The sequence below is a fragment of the Teleopsis dalmanni genome, chromosome X, assembly GCF_002237135.1.
Source record: "Teleopsis dalmanni isolate 2A chromosome X, ASM223713v2, whole genome shotgun sequence".
Lineage (NCBI taxonomy): Eukaryota > Metazoa > Arthropoda > Insecta > Diptera > Diopsidae > Teleopsis > Teleopsis dalmanni.
In genome coordinates, this window is record NC_051848.1 from 91154827 (window position 1) to 91173085 (window position 18259).

The window sequence follows — 18259 nt, forward strand, 5'->3', positions numbered from 1 at the left end:
TATGGACGCTGCAGTTGTTAACCTAAATTTGGTGTCATGGGGCGACAATTCTACCAAATTTGTTGGATAAACTGGAAATTAGTATAACAGAAAGTGTGATTTTAATCATCTTTTTCCTGTTCTTCAATTTAAATTTAATTATGTACAAAACTAAGTTATTTGCGAGTAGCGAAAAACAATGAAGACACTTACTTCTTCTACACACTGACTGTGTAGAATGGCTGAATGTAAGATATCGATCTTAATAGTTCCTTTAGTTATAATAATTCCTTAGTATAACTAAGTGGAAATCAGTTTATGTATAACAATTTTGGTTAAAAATATATTTGATTTTTTTTTGTCTAGGTGCGCATATAGTAAACCGGCGACGATGTTTGTTGCTTATAATTTTTTTTTAATTTTTCACTAAATCCTATCGACGACAAATACACTGAAAAATTTTTTTTAAATCTATTAATAACCTAAAACTTCTTTACATATAATTTGAAAATTTTAAATATACAAAAATAATTTATGCTTGGTTCATTTGCTCATATCTTTTGCATGTTTGCATGTTTGCATATTTGCTTATACATATTTAAATTTTTTTTATATCGTAAATGAACGATATTCATTTATAATATTTTTTTACTTTTCTTTAAATATACTTAATAGTTTTTACATTAATTTGTTACATCTTTAAAACTTAGGGGATAAACTAATTTAGTAAATATAATACAATTATACACTGTTATACAGGTGTTTACTAACTGTTATACATGTGTTTGCTAACTGTTGTAATGTTATACTTGATGTGTCAGTGATCGAAACAAATGCTCGTAACAAAATGCGAATTCACTTCGCTCAACAAATAAAATCGTATTGACTTAAGTATTTAGTGATAACTTCGGATAGTAGACAAATGCTGAGGCGAAATTGACTTTTTGCTAAATAAAGAAATAATATTTCACTATATTTATATATACATAACATTATATTTTTAAAAGAAAAAAAAATAAAAACTAAATAAAAATTTAATAAATTTTTCCAAATCTCTAAGCTCAACAATTATAATTATTAACTTATCTGAAAACCAAGAAAACTTACATTAAATTTTAATAAGATTAAAAATATTAAACTTTGGGTTAAACAATAAAAAAACTATTTGTTATAATGAACAGTCATTGGTGCGAAATAAAATATTGATTTCACATATGGAAGAAATGATTGATTTCGCTGATAATACCCCAGCATTTCCTCTATTATCGTAGTTGTCAAAGTCACTTCTAATATACATAACTTATATATTGTTAACGCAATAATACAATAAAAATAATAAAAAATAATAGAGTATTTTTTTTAATAATATTTAAAATTCACAAATATGTATACGGAATTGTAGTGTTTGTTTTAAAGGATCAACAATTTATGCTCAGTACATTTTAACAACAATTTGTTAGTATATATATCAAATTTTATTAGTATTGAGTCTATTAGCGTTTATTTATTTAGTTTTAAAAATCTGTTTTACTATTCCTCTTCACTTCTTACTTAATAAGTAGTATCAATTAATGTAGTCTTGTATTTCGATTTGAACGCCAAAAGTTAAAGTCTTCCAACTTTTCGCCAAATTAGTTACTATACGGCGCAACCCTTTCTTGTGCCGTACATGATTTTTAATTCCGGATAAATGATCTTGCGTATTAGTTGATTCGTTTTACCTGCCAACATGGCGCGTCTATTATCCTTTTTCAGTTTTTTGATGCCCGGCTTATGTACAAGGAATGCATTGTCTAGTATATGGAATTCGTAGTCAAGAACGCAAAGTGCATATCCCTAGAATTTAATTAAAAAAATTATAATCGGATTATACATGGAGAAAAACTAGATAGAAAAAAAATATAAACTAAAGGAAACCTATGTCAATTAGTTACTTAATGTTTTCAGACTTCTAGGTTGGGTCTACTCCGTTTCAACTGTAACTTGGCTTACTAGGTAACTAACCGGCAGAACGCTCCCCTCCCAAGAGTACCGCAACAAACAAGCCTCTCAGATTACAATACCAACAGAAATACCAATATAATACAAATTTTAAGTTGACAAATAACCAGTAAATATTTATAAAAATCACAACTCTAGAAGCTAATCTCTGAAATGGTTTTCATAACTCCAAACATACATTCACAGAGATTACATAGATAAATCAGAAAGTTTTGGAACACGAATCTTAATCGAAATTAAATTTAATATGATATGATCACAAGGTTAATTTTTTCTTGCCGATAATGGCGTGTCTTTTTATGACGAAAGAAACTATTTAAAAGTTAGACGGATTCGAATAGCAAAGAAAGGACAAAGACAAAAATTTTTTTACAACGCTGTTTTGAGTATTGCCAAGTACTCTTTATCAGTGGTCTTTGGAAATAATCGAAATTTTATTTAATTAGTTTATAGTCCGTATATAATTTGTTTGGACTGCAAGTGCCAGGCTTAGAACTCGTGCCTGTCAAATTAGAAGCGATGACTAATCATGTTTATCCACAAATAGCCAAGGCTGCACAAACTTTCAATGCTCAAATTCCAGGTTTTTTTGTCATTTATTTTTAATATTATTTTAATATTTTTAATATTTAATATGATCATATTTAATATGATTCTTATGAATATACTTATCCGCGCGATTCGATTTTACAGTCGGTTTTGGTGAGCACTTTTAAAACTACACCTTATATTAATATACCTTACTTCTCAAAATATCGAGGTTTATCGATATTTAACACGCTGTCTACAACTAACTATTATATTCAATTTTCACATTCATTACACAAAAGCCGCCATCTGGTGCAGTCACTAATTTACATATCAGACATATCAGACTTTAAAGTCCGATATCTTGAAAACTGAAAGTGATTGAAAATAACTGTATTCACAAAAATTAGTTGTTGAATAAGTCTGCGCAAAAATCAGAATCGTGGTCAACTTAAATGTTAGAAAATATTGTTGATGTAGCCCGAACAGATCTACAGAGTAGGAGACAGGAAAGAAATCACAAAATATGAATACATGAGTTACGATACGGATTAGAGGGTGCTTGAGCAAGCAAATTATTACGATAAGGAACGGGTGAGGATTTCAAAACGTTTAAGGTGCTGGAAAAAGAGAAAGCCATGGAAGATAACACGACTAACACAAAAGGAGCAGAGCGGGTTAGTATTCAAACAATTCGATTCCATGAATTCGAGCATTCATTTTGAACATCAAAATACTCCAAGCCTCTATTAGCTCAAAGAAAAAAATTTTAAGCTTTTATTGTAAATAAATAAGAATAATATATAAAACCCAGCATGAATAGAAGTTACTAACACTACGTCTAGACCAAACTATAGTTTTGCACTTAAATAGTCTGTACAAAATATGTTCAGACAAGATCAGAAGTACACCAAATATTAGGAATTCTCCAGATGAAGGCAAAGCGAATTTGCCGAAATACGTGTGGAGATATATAAAATAAAACGTATGAAATGAAAGTTAAAATATTAAAAAACAAAACCGACTTTAAAATATTTTCGACGTAACGAAAATCAAAAAATTTAAAACAAAATTATACACCAAATAGTTCGAAATGTAAAACGCCAGACATATGGCCATACAATCATCATTGGTGTGCTCGATTTAATGTTTCCCTTCGATAATACTTTGAAGTATTTAAACAAGCTATAAGAAATAAAATCAGAATCATTTCAAAATCCCGCCTCTTGCTGTGCGTTTGGTTATAGATAAAACTATTACTTCTCATTCATGTCCCACTAAAAAAATCATAATAAATATTCATACTTAAAACCATTATCTTCATTTACGCTTGTTTAAACTTTTCAATGTACCTGTGTCATTTTATCACTCTTTCCCTCCCAACTGAGTCGTTCATCGTAGTGTGGATCAGCATGGGTTCCGATGTATATGGGTTCCCAATGTACAAAGTAACTAGTGCGTTTGCCAATATGGAAAACACTGAGTTCATCTGTTTCGTTTGCAACCATCCATTCTTTCGATTTTGGCACGCCATGGCAGCTGGCACATACGCGTTTATGAAAGGGAATCGCCTTACCAGTGCGCAGCAGTTCCTGCAGCTCAGTTTTATCCCGCGGCACCGCCGAATTTGCTTCGACTTCAAAAATTGAAAGCGGAAAGACTCTGTCGTGAGAAAATTGTTAGCAAACAAATATGGATTTTATAAAGTTTACGAGTAGTACATACCTGGGAGCTTTGCGATGTAAATATGCTTCATTTCGTGCAATCATTTCTAAAAATTTCTTCACTAGTCCTGGATTTGGATATAATTCTATATCGGAAGCGAGTAAGAAATGTGTAAGTGCAGCATCACGAGCGATATTACGACCTACGTTTACAGGATACAAAAGTTTTTTTTGTGTTTTATACAAGTGACCTGCTGTAATGTTGAAGTAGGGTGGAGGCAGAGTGCAGTTATAGCCTACTTTTAAAGCATCCTGTTGCTTGGGAACATTATCCGGAATATGTTTGGTGCTGAAGTATATATGAAATGTGGTATACATGCGAACAAGATCGCTATCGGGTAGACAGTCTCGTAAATATCTTATGGAATCGAGTGTTGGTTGAAAATCCGTACCCGGTGCGTGCATAGCTATACTGACAGGTGCATTCCACCTATAAACCAACATAAATAAATAAATAAATAAATAAAAGAAAAGGATAAAGTTTTTATACAGTAAGCTACACACACCTTTCAAGTAATGGTATTAGGTTATCCAAAAACGTATAGTCCGCATGTGTCGTGTAAGTAATGGATTCGTGGCACTTCAGTTCACCATGATCGGCGCGTACATAGTTTTGTAACACCCAAAAATCGCCGCGTTGTAATGTTTCAGCTTTATACGGACGATCATAACACTTTAATATGGAGCGCAAACGATCGCCAAAGTCTTTTTCATCGCCTGTCACAATGTAGCCATCGGTGTTGGAGTTATTGACAAATGTATTGGATTCGCCCCCTATATTGCCTATCACAGCCGCTGGATCACCCAAATTTGGATCAAGTTCGGCAACTTCTGTTTCTTTGCGTGATTGAGCTACCACTGCGCCAGAAGATTCCTCCACTTTTGCTGGTACTGCTACTGCAGCTGCAGCTCCCTGATTACCGACGTCAATTGGTGCAACTGGTGATTGTGCATCTGGTGGTGATGCCACAGGTTGTAATTTATCTATTGATGTCGTAAGTGCCTCCTGTATAGAAAAAATGTTTATTATTTAATTACATAATATAACAATAATAATGAATCCACTCACATTTTTAGCTATTGGCTCACGTATACTAACATCTCTTAAGATTTGTTGCTGTTGTGTTTGTTGTTGTTGCTCTTGAAGGAAGAATGCGGAACCAGATGTGAAATTGTTACCACCACCGATCATCACATGACTACCAATGTACAATATAACAGCTACGTTGATTAAAATGCTACAGCGTAGTAGCCAATTACGACGAGTGAACATTTTCTGCCCCAATGGCTCGAAACGCATTTTAAGGACGGTGTGAAAATACTTGCTACAAACTGGAATCGTATTTAAGAGACTTCACATGAAACACCAGTTTAAGTTTAATTTCGAATCAAATCTGCTTGCACGAGATGGAAGTCTAAAAAATCGAAAAGCAACATAAATATTGATATTACGATTCATTGTAAATATGAAAATCAATTTCGAATCGGTTGACGTAGATATAACTGGAGTTAAAATTGTTATCTCTTGGAATAGGTTTAAAAGTCAATGCAAATCTAAAATTATCGAGAAATTCTTATAAACAACAGACAACCTCAGACTTCTTGTGTCATACTTAACAGAGATATATTTCATTTAATCGAAGCACTAGCTTTGAAGTTCTACTTAATACTGACGATTAAGTAGACTTATACGTTGATTTTCCAAGAGTGTTGTTATATATACAATTTTATTATCAGATAATAAAGTGTTTTGGGAAGTCTATGAAGTTGTATGCCGAGTATATCACATTTTAAATCCCAATAAAATAAATGTGAAAATTTGTTTTGCATCGCTTAGAATTATCGCCGGGAGGAAATGGGTGGGTAGATATCACTTATGGAATAGATGAGATGATAACATATGTAAGGAAATTAAACCAAATATTGGAAATAATGCAGTTATATCTCCTAATCCCAATAATAGATTTGGTTCACATTTCGAAACAGTTATGGACCCAGATATCCAAACATTGTAGTGGCGCGCTACCTATAATTAAAACACAACAAATTAGTTTAAATGAAATTACCTTTATTGATATTTTATAAATAACTTTAATTTACAGGACAATAACTTGAAATTTTAATTTATTTTTTTCCAAAGAAATCTGTAATGTTTACTTGTTTCGTTTTGGTAGATGCTGTTGGTGGTTTACGTTTGGCGGGCATTTTCGCTGGTGGCTTCAAACGTGGCGATGTTTTTTTGCTAGGTTTGCCCTTTGATTTAACGGTTACCACAAAGTCTTCATCGTCCAAAAATGTTTCCGATTTATTAATCTTGTTGTCTTCTTCTTCAGCAACTTCAATAACATCAATCTTTTCATGTTTTTGTTCGGGTTCGTTATCGCTATCGGAATCAATGACACGACGTCTCTTGTTTGTGGTAGCTTGCTCCTCAGTTTCATTGTCTGAATTGATGATATCCAATTTCATTGCACTGATGACTTCTTCTTCATCAGAGGATTCTAATGACTTCTTTAGTGTAGGTTCACTGGTCGAATCAAAGACATAACTTCTTTTGTTTGTGGTAGCTTGTTTCTCAATTGCTTTGTTTGCATTGATGACTTCTTCTTCATCAGAGGATTCTGACGACTTCTCTAGTGAACCTTCAGTGCAAGATAGCTTCATAATATCATCTGCTTGTTTTGTAGATTTTGTTAAAGTAACTGCACTTTTGCTGTCAGAGCTGCCGCCGCTTTGCTCGCATTTTACTGCCGTTGGTTTAGTTTCAGTTACCGGTTTTGTAGGTGGTTTTCCTCTTGCAGCCGCAGTGAAAAAATTGGATATGGCAATTGGTTGCGATTTGTTAGTATTCTTTTTAGCAACTGCTTTAGTTTTTTTTGGTGAAGATTGAGTAGGCGGTTGCTCAATGTTATCGGACTTAGGTTTCTCTGTTTCTGCTGTTATAATAAGTTCCTTTTCCACAACATTGGCGCTTGCAATCGTAGTAGTTCTTCCTGTAAATGGAACAGCTTTCTTTGCTTTTGTAGATTTCGAAGCAGCTGACGCCGATTTGGCTGTAGTAGTAGCAACCGTGGTATGGGCATTATCATTTAAATGAGAACTGTTTGCATTTCCAGACACACGCTCCTCCATATTATCAATCAATATTAAACATTTTTCGACTGGTTTAAAAATCTGTGCTGGCGTCCTGGCACCGCCAGACACCTCAACTGCATACAATCGGCTTTCAACATTTTTAAGCTTTTCCATCCATTCGCGTAGTTTTGTTTCACCTTTAACGACAGTATAAATTTCATTATCACCTTCCTGTTCAAAGCCTTGTACCAAAAAACGCTTTTCATATTTTGTGCCTTTGTTCTCTTGTTGTTTTAGGTATTCCTCCAACGTTTTGTGCACTTCGTCATACGATAAGTTATATTCTTGCAACAAATCAGTGACGAGTATACGGCTGTCAAAATTGATTAAGCAATCATTCAACGCTTCTGCTAATTTCGTTGCAGCCATTTTATTACAATAATTAATATTTTCAATTAGCAAAAGTTTTCTGCAAAATTATTGTCAACATCAAATTGGCGCACAATCTGCGTGTTTTCGCTCACAAAGACATATCACAATTGAGTGCTGCCATTGATGACATATGTCAAAGTTGTGGAATGTATTTAAATATGTGTGGAAGGTAACAGCGAGCTATGTATTATTTTTCATTGGATGCAAATTCAATTTTAATTTCAATTTGCAAATATTTTTTTTTTTATTTTTATTAAGTCATTATGAATAATTTTGCAGTATAATTATGTTTTCTTTAATATTTTTCATTAATTTATGAAATTTTTTTAATATTTTCATGTTTGCATTTAACCTCTCTCTCTCTACTATTTTCATAGAAATTAAGAAACTAGTTTATGAGAACTATTGAGATTTATCAGCACAATGAAATCGAACATTCGCTATAGACGATGCTACATGTATGTACACCAAGTATACAGACCAAGTACGAGCTTTGCTATACACTTTGAAACACGTTATAATTTTAAAGTACACATGTCTGCAGATAGAAATTTGGTATGCATACTTGAATATACACAGTGCGATTTGGTACCACAGCATACTTGAATATACACAGTGCAATTTGGTAGCACAGCATCGTCTATATCATGCTTAAGCGAGATTTGGCATCACTATTACAAGTACGTGTACATAATACAAGCAAATTACATTTTGTATAAAAATAAATAATTTATATAAATTGAAAAGTAAAATGAATACAAAATTAAAAGGAAAGGTAAAATCTTGAAGATTTCAAAATAAAACCCAGAAATTTTTTCTTTTTTCCCAATTAATGAAATTTTTGAATTTTGTTTGAATTTTTGTTTACATATGTTTTTTGACATATGATTGCAATATGCGTTAGAATTTCCAATGAAGGTTCACAATAGTTCGCTTATTGTGTTGGTAACACTATTTTCTTTACTGAGTGTTTGGGCAGTAAACAACTACTGGTCTAGATACAGAAAATAGTGTTATTGTTTTTCGTTTATTTCGGCTAGTATAGATCAGCATGCGTTTTTTGCCACATTTGCAAACCACCGAAAACGCCTATTGTAAAAAACTTTCATTTGAAGGAAATAAAAATAAATGAATAGAAGAAATTTCTTTTTTTGACTTATTTATGCAAATAATCTTGCTCTCTACAATGTTCGATTTCAAAGAAATTATTTTTAACTATGAAGACATAACATAAAAACCAAATTGTGTTTAATTTTGAGCTACACTAGGCGTATTCGGTGGCTCGCAAGTACGGCAAAAAACAGCAAGTTGTTGGCCTATGCAGGCCTATACTGGCCGCAATGTACGCAAAGCAACAACACTATTTTCTCTACCTCGGCCAGCATAGCTATGCTGGCCAACCACATCGGCCAGTAAAACCTTCATTGTGAACCTTCATTGAAAATTCCAACGAATAGTGCAATCAAATGTCAAAAATTGAGGAAATAAAAATTCAAACAGAATTCAAAAATTTGAAATATCTTGAAAAGTAACGAAAAAATAATAAGAATGGAGAAATCGTAAGTATTAAGCACATTGAATTATTTTTACGTTAGTTATTACCAAGTAACATTTATTTTATTTCATTTAATTTGTAGTTTGCGTAAAAATGCGTAAAAAATTTTTTTATAGAAATACACGCAAGTAAAACGTTGCTTTCTTCTCCCAACATTGACAGTACCTACAAAAATTTACTTATCTTAGTGTTTTATTTTTAAATTTCCAATATTCTTACCATTCCTTTTAATTCCTTGTTCATTTTAATTTTAAAATATTTTTATAAAAATATATTTGATTTATATGCACATATACAAGATTTGCTGTTTGTCAAAACAAAACATTTGACAGATTGCAACAGTGATGCCAATGACTCGCGTGGCCAACATAGGCCAACATGCATTTTTTGCCGTACTTGCGAGCCACCGAAAAAGCCTACTATATCCAAAATCAATTATGGAGAAGGCAAAAATTTCAAAAAATATTTATTTTATCTAAAGCCGTATTTTTTTCTTTCAGAGTAGCAAAAAAATACTCGCAACTTACGAAAGAAAACATGTGAAGCAACAACAATGTTAGGTTTTACTCAAAAAAATTTTAAATCTCAAGTTTCAGTTGCAGCAAAATTCAAAAATCAGTCTATTGTGAATCTTCATTGGATATATGTTGCAAAATTCCAGTCATTCGCTAAAGTCATATGAGCATTTTTCATCATATTTATCATTCAATAATAATTTTAAATACATTAATAAATTAATTTAAATACATACCTAAAATAAAAATGCTTACAATATTCATATTTCATATTATACACAACAAACAAAATATGTCAAGAAAAAGCATTTGACATATTTAAAAAGTGATGCCAACTTTTTTAACCAGACTTAATGTTGTTCTTTTACAACTCTGAAAGAAGAAATTACAGCTTTGGTAAGGTTTTTCCAATAGCTGCATTTCAGCAAACAATGATCTGGGTCGTCTTTGCTGAAACGATACGATAAAATTTCCGTTGCATAGACAGCACATATCTTAAAATAAGTACTCTACACGATAGCAAGAAGGCTTATTTCAGTAGGAAGCATAATTATAACTTAATCTTGCACGCAGTTTACGATGAAAACGGTGTTTTTATAGATGTGCATGTTGGAGAGCCTGGTTCTTTACACAACAGCCGAGTTTTGCGTACATCTCAACTGTATAGTAAAAATTACTTCCAAACAAATTTCCTAGCTGTTCTTCTCTTTCAGGAGGTTCAGTATATCCTAATTTAAATCGGCTTGTTAGTCCATTCAAATATAATGTTTCTTTGTCGTCTGCTGAAAGAGAATTTAATGAAAAGACACTTTTGGTCGCATGAAAACAAGGTTTCGTCTGCTATTGCATTTTATGGAACAACAAAGAACACCTTCACTAACAAATTTAATTATGTGCGGATCATATTGCATAATATATGATGTATACAGAATGATTTCATTATAGAGAGATTCAGAATGAATGAACGGAGAAGACATTATAAATGCTCTATATCTCTGTCTTTGCAGACACTTAGTGTTTCGAATGATCCTTTTCGTGAAAGGTTTTTTAAATATCAAATGGCAAAAAAATCAGTGCTGTATTCTCTTCCTATCCCAGATAAAAGCTGACAGTCACAAACAATAAGACTAAACGTGTCATCGACTTTTACACGGTACCAACAATTTGTCTCCCCAAACAGGCTCATTTTTATAGTAGCAGGTGAGATATATATAAACAATTTAACAACATCAAGTTATACACTAATACCGGACCCTATATATGTGGTATAGCAATGACTAAAGACAAACCTATGCATAAGTTGTATACATAGCTATATACTATGTACTTATTTCTAAAGAAATGTCAAACAATGTAGACATATAGACATATAGCTTATATAGACATTTGGAAATTTCCGGCTAATAAAAAATATTTAATTTCAATATATTCTGCTTGTACCGATATTACTGGGTCATGGTGTTTATTCATACGATTTGAATAGGAAGCAAACAGCAAAGATATGTCAAGTCATAAAGATATGATTTTATGACTTGTGAAAATTCCTCGCACGCTACTTCTCGTAAAAAGAATGTGTGACCGACATGCGATTTGTAGTCCAATTGTTGAACTTTTTCCGAATATATAGAAATTCAGAAGATTTTTGAAAAAGAATTCGGAAATAATTTAACATTCCACTAATTTGTATTTACTTACTCCGAAATTGTTTACATCAAGCTGTCGCGGAATTGAAATCTTGAGATACTTCTTTATATGTAGTTGATTTTAATATCCATTGACAGTTGAGTAACTCTTATTGACACCATTGGCGGTACTTTGCCGAGAATATGCAGGACTCTTACATTAAACTCCCTCCACCTGAATAACACCTTTCCCAAGCATTTGTTCAAGTAAAATTGTATACAAATTCAGTTTCTATGCAGCAGTAACGAGCTGAAGAGCACATGAGAAAAGTTTGCTCCTTCTGCCTGTGCCTATTCCTGTGCCAGTCCCGGTGCCAATCGCACACGTAACTTAAGTTGGTTTGCTTGTAGAAAGCTCATGCATTGTAGAAGGCATGCAACAACTTGAAGAACTGCAAGAAGCACCGACACGACGCCACATCAAGTGTTTTACGTGGAAACAAAAGAAAAGGCGGGCTGAAGGAATTAAAAGTGCTCAAGTATGCAGCCAAAGGTGGTGTACATGGCACAGGCGGCTCATGGCTCGGCCGTGTTAGTTGGTCTATTGACAGGGCACATAGGTAGAGTGCACTTAACTCTGAAACTATGGACGAAGTAGTTAAGGGGGTCGTAAAATTAATACATAAAATAAAGAAAAAATATTTAATTTTGAGCTAAAGAACGAAGACACTTGAAAAAATTATGGGTTAAGACATTTCGAGAGCTTCAAATTAAAACACAATGAGGATCTCGCAAAGAAGGGCAGAGTAAGTTATTGCGCTGCTTAATGGGTTTTAGGAAATTGTATTACTGGTTTCATGAGGTGATTGTTGAGGAACTTCTCTTTGTATTTGGGTATAGTACGATGCATACAATTAAATATACGTTACTGAAACAAAGTTCATTATGTGTATTATAATCAAACACACATTTTCCCCATGCTGGCGTTCATGAATGACAGCTCAGCATACTTACACTGGAAAAAGGAGTTCTTTTGCCAACAGTCACTTTTCAAGATGTATTGGTAATGTTTTCGAAAATTTTTTATTTTTAGAAAAGTTTAAGATTATAACAATACTTTAGTTTATACTTCAATTAACAAACAAATTTAATACTATAACATGCTGGAGCTAAAATAAGTTCAAGACAAATAGTTAGGATTGCGTCTTTGAAATTTAACCAAAATATTCACAAACTTTATGGAAGATGGTGGCATGCTAAAATGGGTTTCGTCTGTTTCTAGCGACCAGCCAGCACATCTTTTATTGAGTTGGATATAGTCTCATTTATCAACATACATAAACTTACTAGTAAATAAGCGCTCACTCTTACGATACTCAAGTTAATATTTACATATACAATAGTTATCCTATAACTATAGCGATAGTTCCATACATAACTACTACCCTAGATTGTAAGGCGGAAAAATTAAAGTATTTGGTAATTTGGTAGTTGCTTATCGAGTGAACTGACCCTGAAAATATTACTACTGAACCTTATGTAAGAGAAATAAAATAGATGAATAAATTTAATTATGTATTTATGTCTGCCAGCATCCAATTACACCTTATACAAATTATATACTTTTATAATTACACTTTTACAAAAATTACAGCTACTCACAAAATCTTCATTAGAGACTAATCTGTGCTTTAGAGATCTTTGACGTTAAATGCTATGAAAATTCACTCTTCATTTATGGTATTTCATGAAGTTCAATTTCCTCAACAAATTATAGTATTCTTTTCATGCCGTCTTGAGAAATTCAGTGTCGGGCAAGCTTCTAGCTCATGTTTTGCATTTTCATTCTTTCCCCTATTAGACCTATAAGCTCCTAGTTTTATAGAGTAAACATTCAAACATGGCACTGTACCATGTCAAAATTCCTATAATAATCTTGAGTTATTTTTATTTAATAAAAAATGGTTTCGCGCTTCTAAGCAATCCTTTTCTAGCAAGTTTGTCTGCAATTTTTTTTGACGAAAATTCCAACGTAACCAAGAATAATCAAAAATTCAAGACACTCCATACATAACTAGTCTTGATATCATTTGATAACAATTTAGCTCCGTTTTTGTTATTTGGCTATGACTTAGGTTTTTTAGCCTATGGCATGTTTTCCAAAAAAATTGGATACTATCTTTTCGCTTCGATATTGGATATTTGGTAACCAAATCGCTAACGTAACAATTACAATCTTCTCGGACAGACAAGCTGGCATTATATCACTGGTAGACACTACAGATACGTTAATTTTAATTTGAAACTGCCAAGCTTCCCTCAATGACTTATATGGGCGCGTTAGGGTACATATGCTCATATGAATTCCTGCATATAGGGATAATTTAGGCAAATGCAGGGCGGACGAACTAGCCAAAACAGGCACTTCTCTCCCGGATATTCGCTTCTCAAATATTGGCATCCCATTTGCAACAGTTAAACTGGCAATTAAACAAAAAAATCTGAGCATTGCCAAACAAAATTGGGCAGAGGAATCCTGCTGTCAAATCTCTAGGTTGATCTGGTCTAAATATACCAGACAAAAAATCTACCAGTCAGCTACTTCAACTAAAGCAAAACCTGCTCAGCATTATCAGCGATGACGGGCCACTGCATAATAGGACGACATGTTTTGGGGCTGGATTAATCCTGTAATAATTTTTATCGCGGTTGTGGCTCTGAAGGTGAGGAGGAAATGTCAGTGCATATTTTTAACTAGGACATGATCTATAATCTTCGGGCCCTTTTTCTTACTATTATGTTCTTCATTGTATTCAATATTATATCCTAATGCTAACAATAAATATTATGTTATTTAGATATACGCCTGCAATTTACGACGACAGCAACCGCAAACACGAATTTGCCAAACATTCGTTCAATATTGCTATGATCGAATATATCACACTTACTAACCTGACCGAGCAAAATTAGGGACTTAGCCAAATCCATAGAACAATCAGGTTGATTCACCTTTACCAGATGGAGGAGTCGTTGCATTTTGACGTTGGTCGTAAACCGACCTTTTAGTGCATGTACGAATCAACGTTATTTTTGGACACAAAACCGCCACTCCAACCTAACCTAAGACTTAGTATATATTGTCTTTGGTTATAAGTGTCTTTGTGATAATCGGCATCGATTTAAACATTAAAAAAAGCTTTTTCTCAGTCAAAGTTCATTTCACTAACATACATTGAATCATGATTTATTTAAAAGCTAAATTTTTGTGATTTGCTCTCTGAGCACATATGCATTTGCTTATTTTATATGATTTATTTTGTTATCCAAAGAGCATTTTGTTTTCACTCCCCGTATATGTTATTTGATTTATAATACACATGCAAAGGATATTACGTTATTTTAGATTTAACGGCAATTAATTAATTTAATTTCAGAATTTGAAACAATATTTATTTGATATGGCGTTAATCATATATATATATATATGTAATTAAATTGATTGTGGTTGGAATTTATATATATACATCAGTAGCGAGGCGTCAGCTTTTTGGCAAGGTGTTCACAATTTGATCAAAACAGAATTCCAACTATAACGTATTCTCCCTACTCCTGAGTTTTGTCCTTTTCACAAGCAAATAGCGTACAAGACCAACAAAACAATTTATTTAAATGTTCGCAGCCTGTGATCCACTGGTTTTTATGGTAAATAGCTGTAGGAAAACGGCGACTTACCACAGATTTCGACACTTTTACATAAGGCACCAAATTCTTCATATCCGGAGTTGGTCCATTCATTTTATGAATTAAAACCTTTTTTTCAGAAGATCGTTTAAAAAAAAATATTTGAATCAAATCTTTAATCACACATAAATTCATTTCTAAATATTATTCTTCACTTCAAATTTCTTTAATTTTTTCTTTACTTTTCCCCTTTGCTAGTATAAAATTGCAATAATGACTTTGTTTTTGGTTTATTTCCAACCTCTACATAAGAGTAAGAAACTCTCATGTATTCATTTACTCTTTTACCTTGTATTTACTATGCACGGTTCAGTTTTTTTATTGAACCATTTGCCCCCCATATAAAACGGCAACTGTGACTTTGATTGTATTTGCACGCTTTGTATGAACTTGCGGTTCAATTTAGTTGATTAAACCCCTCGTCAAATATAAAGCGATTTTCGCGCAGTCATTTCTTTTCTCTTTTGTATTTACTTTGCATAACATTCGAGGTTCATTTTTTTTATTGAACCGTTTGCACGCATTAATTTAAGAGTTATGATTATTTTACGTACATATTTGCGGGACTTGTCTTCTCTTTTATTTTTATATTTGTTTGTATGTTTGTGTTTCAAATTTGGCAGGGCACAGGTTCAATCTCTGGTACTTGCAGTTCAAAAAAATTATTTACGAATAATTAAATACAAGAAATAATTCCAAACCACTGATGATGGGTATTTGGCAATACTCAAAACAACTATATGGCCAGACAAATATTCAATTAATTAAAATAACTTAAAAATAAAAGAATTTTTGTTGTTGTAGTTTACAATTTTTTGAAACCTCTCTACCACATAATTTTACTAAATTAAATTTTTAAAGTTTGTTTATTTTGCGATTCAATGAGGAAATGCTTAGACAAAACTTTGGATGTACTTTTTTTACGCCCACACTTCTGTGGACGATGAGTTCTGGTTGTGTGTGTACGGCAAAATAATTCACTCAATTGAAGGCAGGAACCTTGAAAATAAATTCATAATAATAATAATAAAATTTATGTTATTTATTTATTAATTTCATTAATAATTATTAAAATTTTTTTGTGCAAGTTCGAGCTACGCTCGCATCGCATCTACATACATACAAATATATTTAAAACTTAAAGAGCATTGCCATCATTAGTCATCGTTCAAAAAAACCTCACAAATAAACCTCGCAATAAAAACAATAACTACGGCAACACCAACAATAACAACAACAACAACAACGACAACAACAAAAGCAGAAGCAATAACAATAACAACAGAAGCGTCATTAACTGCGAAGAGTGCAAAAAATTTCGTACTAAAAACCCACAACCGCACGTAAATTATTTAAAAAAATGTGCCATTAAATCAGTTTGAGTGTGCATAAACTCGCACTCCTCACCACCTCACCGCCTGCCGGCCCAGCGACTCATGCTTTGCAAGTTCGCGAAGAGCATATTTTATGCAATAAAATTTAACACTTTAACTAAAACAGCAGCAATCCATCAACGGCTGCTGGTGAGTACGAGTGAAGGCAGCCGTCGTAATGTTATGCTGCTTTGTGTGCTGCGCACTGCTCACTGCTCGCTGCATGCTGCATGCTGCTTGTTAACTGCGTCGCGCTGTGCGAAAACTTTGTTTGACAATATGATTGTTGCAGTCATTGTTGTTGCTGTTGTTGTTGTTGTTGTTGTTGTTGTTGTTGTTGTCAGCGGTTAGTAAATCAAGTGAGTTTTTCTATGCTCTTACAAATGCACACTTATTTCGCATTTTAAAAGGAATTTCGTAAAACTAATAACCTTTGCTTTCTTAACTGACTTCAGCTTTAATTCGCGAAGATAAATTTAAAAATAATTAGTGAAATAAACTTTGACACAATCGCAATAAATTAAAATTCCTTAAATAATTTTCTTTCCTGATTCTTCAAAAACTATCTGTGTCCTTTGCCCATTAATTACACAATATATACATATCTTTTGCTTAAACGGCCATATATAGTCCGTTAAGGGATTTCGGCTTGACGCAGTACTGTTCACGCCTTCGCTGCGTGCATGCCTTGATTACTCCACTGGAGACACGGTCTAGAAGAAGGCGTCTTCTTCCAACTACTGTTTCAAACACTTTTTTCGCTGGAGAACATCTTTATCCATTCTCACGACATGATCAAACCAGCGAAGACGCTGGATGGTAATTCGCTGAATTATATCAATGTAGTGATAAAAATCATAATGTATTTGGTTCCGGTAGTCTTTGCCAACTGTTAGAGAACCAAAGATCTTACACAGAGGATATTTTCGAATACTCACAGCGCTGCTTCATCATTCTGTGATAGCGTCTATCCTTCTACGCTATACAGAAGAGCGTACACTGAGATTATCGAAAGTCGGGCGTCGGAGCTCCGGAAGTTTCTACCAGTAGCCGACATATATCTCGTCTCGTCTGCTGTCATTTATCGCTAAGCCCATTTTCGCAGATTCCTTTTCCATAACACCAAAGGTAGCAGTAACACCATGCTTGTTACACCCAATGATGTTGATATTATCGGCGTAAGTAAGAAACTCGACACATTTGTGGAATATATAAGTATATAGTATATGAACCACAGATCTACCTGTTTACATTGGTCTGTAACCAATACCCCATTTTCGTCTTTTAACGGTTAACTGCTCCTGGCGTTATTTTCAGCAAGCTTTCTAGTAGCTTTGTGCATTTGTATATGTGTTAAAAATTTTAACACGAAGAATTTTATTCACATTTCAACCGATTTTAGTTGGAGGTTGGGTGATCTACTTTTTTCGAAGACAAACTAGGGAATTTACTTGCTTCTTCAGTTTTTAAAATACTTATTCCAAATGTCGTTAAACTTAATTTGTGCAGTTGGTATAGTATAAAGATTTCTGTGGATGTTTTCATACCTCATATATATCATGCAATCCAGTTATGGTTCTAAATATTTTAGATTATGACACTAAAATTACTAAGCCAATGTAGATAAAGGCTTGAAGTTTGATTTGGATTTCTTTAAACTTCAATATGGGTAGTATTTTTACCTACTAAGTGCCTAATCAACAGAAAAAAT

The 18259-nt window shown here is 33.1% G+C and overlaps 2 protein-coding genes across 2 annotated transcripts in view; both read right to left on the reverse strand.

Annotated features, from left to right (window-relative positions):
• Nucleotides 1–657: 657 nt before the first annotated feature.
• LOC119687427 (beta-1,4-glucuronyltransferase 1-like) overlaps nt 658–18259 on the reverse strand; it is a 180945-nt gene continuing 163343 nt past the window's right edge. The window contains exons 4-8 of the mRNA XM_038101731.1: nt 5302–5647; nt 4739–5238; nt 4234–4662; nt 3861–4170; nt 658–1815 (exon numbers count right to left, since the gene is read on the reverse strand). Coding sequence (XP_037957659.1) covers nt 1618–1815; nt 3861–4170; nt 4234–4662; nt 4739–5238; nt 5302–5532 — 1668 coding nt within the window. The 5' untranslated portion in view covers nt 5533–5647 and the 3' untranslated portion in view covers nt 658–1617. The remainder of the gene's footprint in view (nt 1816–3860; nt 4171–4233; nt 4663–4738; nt 5239–5301; nt 5648–18259) is intronic.
• LOC119687428 lies at nt 6330–7926 on the reverse strand. The gene has a single exon (XM_038101732.1). It carries the CDS (start codon nt 7734–7736, stop codon nt 6357–6359), a length of 1380 nt encoding a protein of 459 aa, XP_037957660.1. The 5' UTR covers nt 7737–7926; the 3' UTR covers nt 6330–6356.

Coding starts and splice junctions, on each gene's coding strand:
- LOC119687428 (XM_038101732.1), bottom strand. CDS start 7,736: ATGGCTGCAACGAAATTAGCAGAAGCGTTGAATGATTGCTTAATCAAT.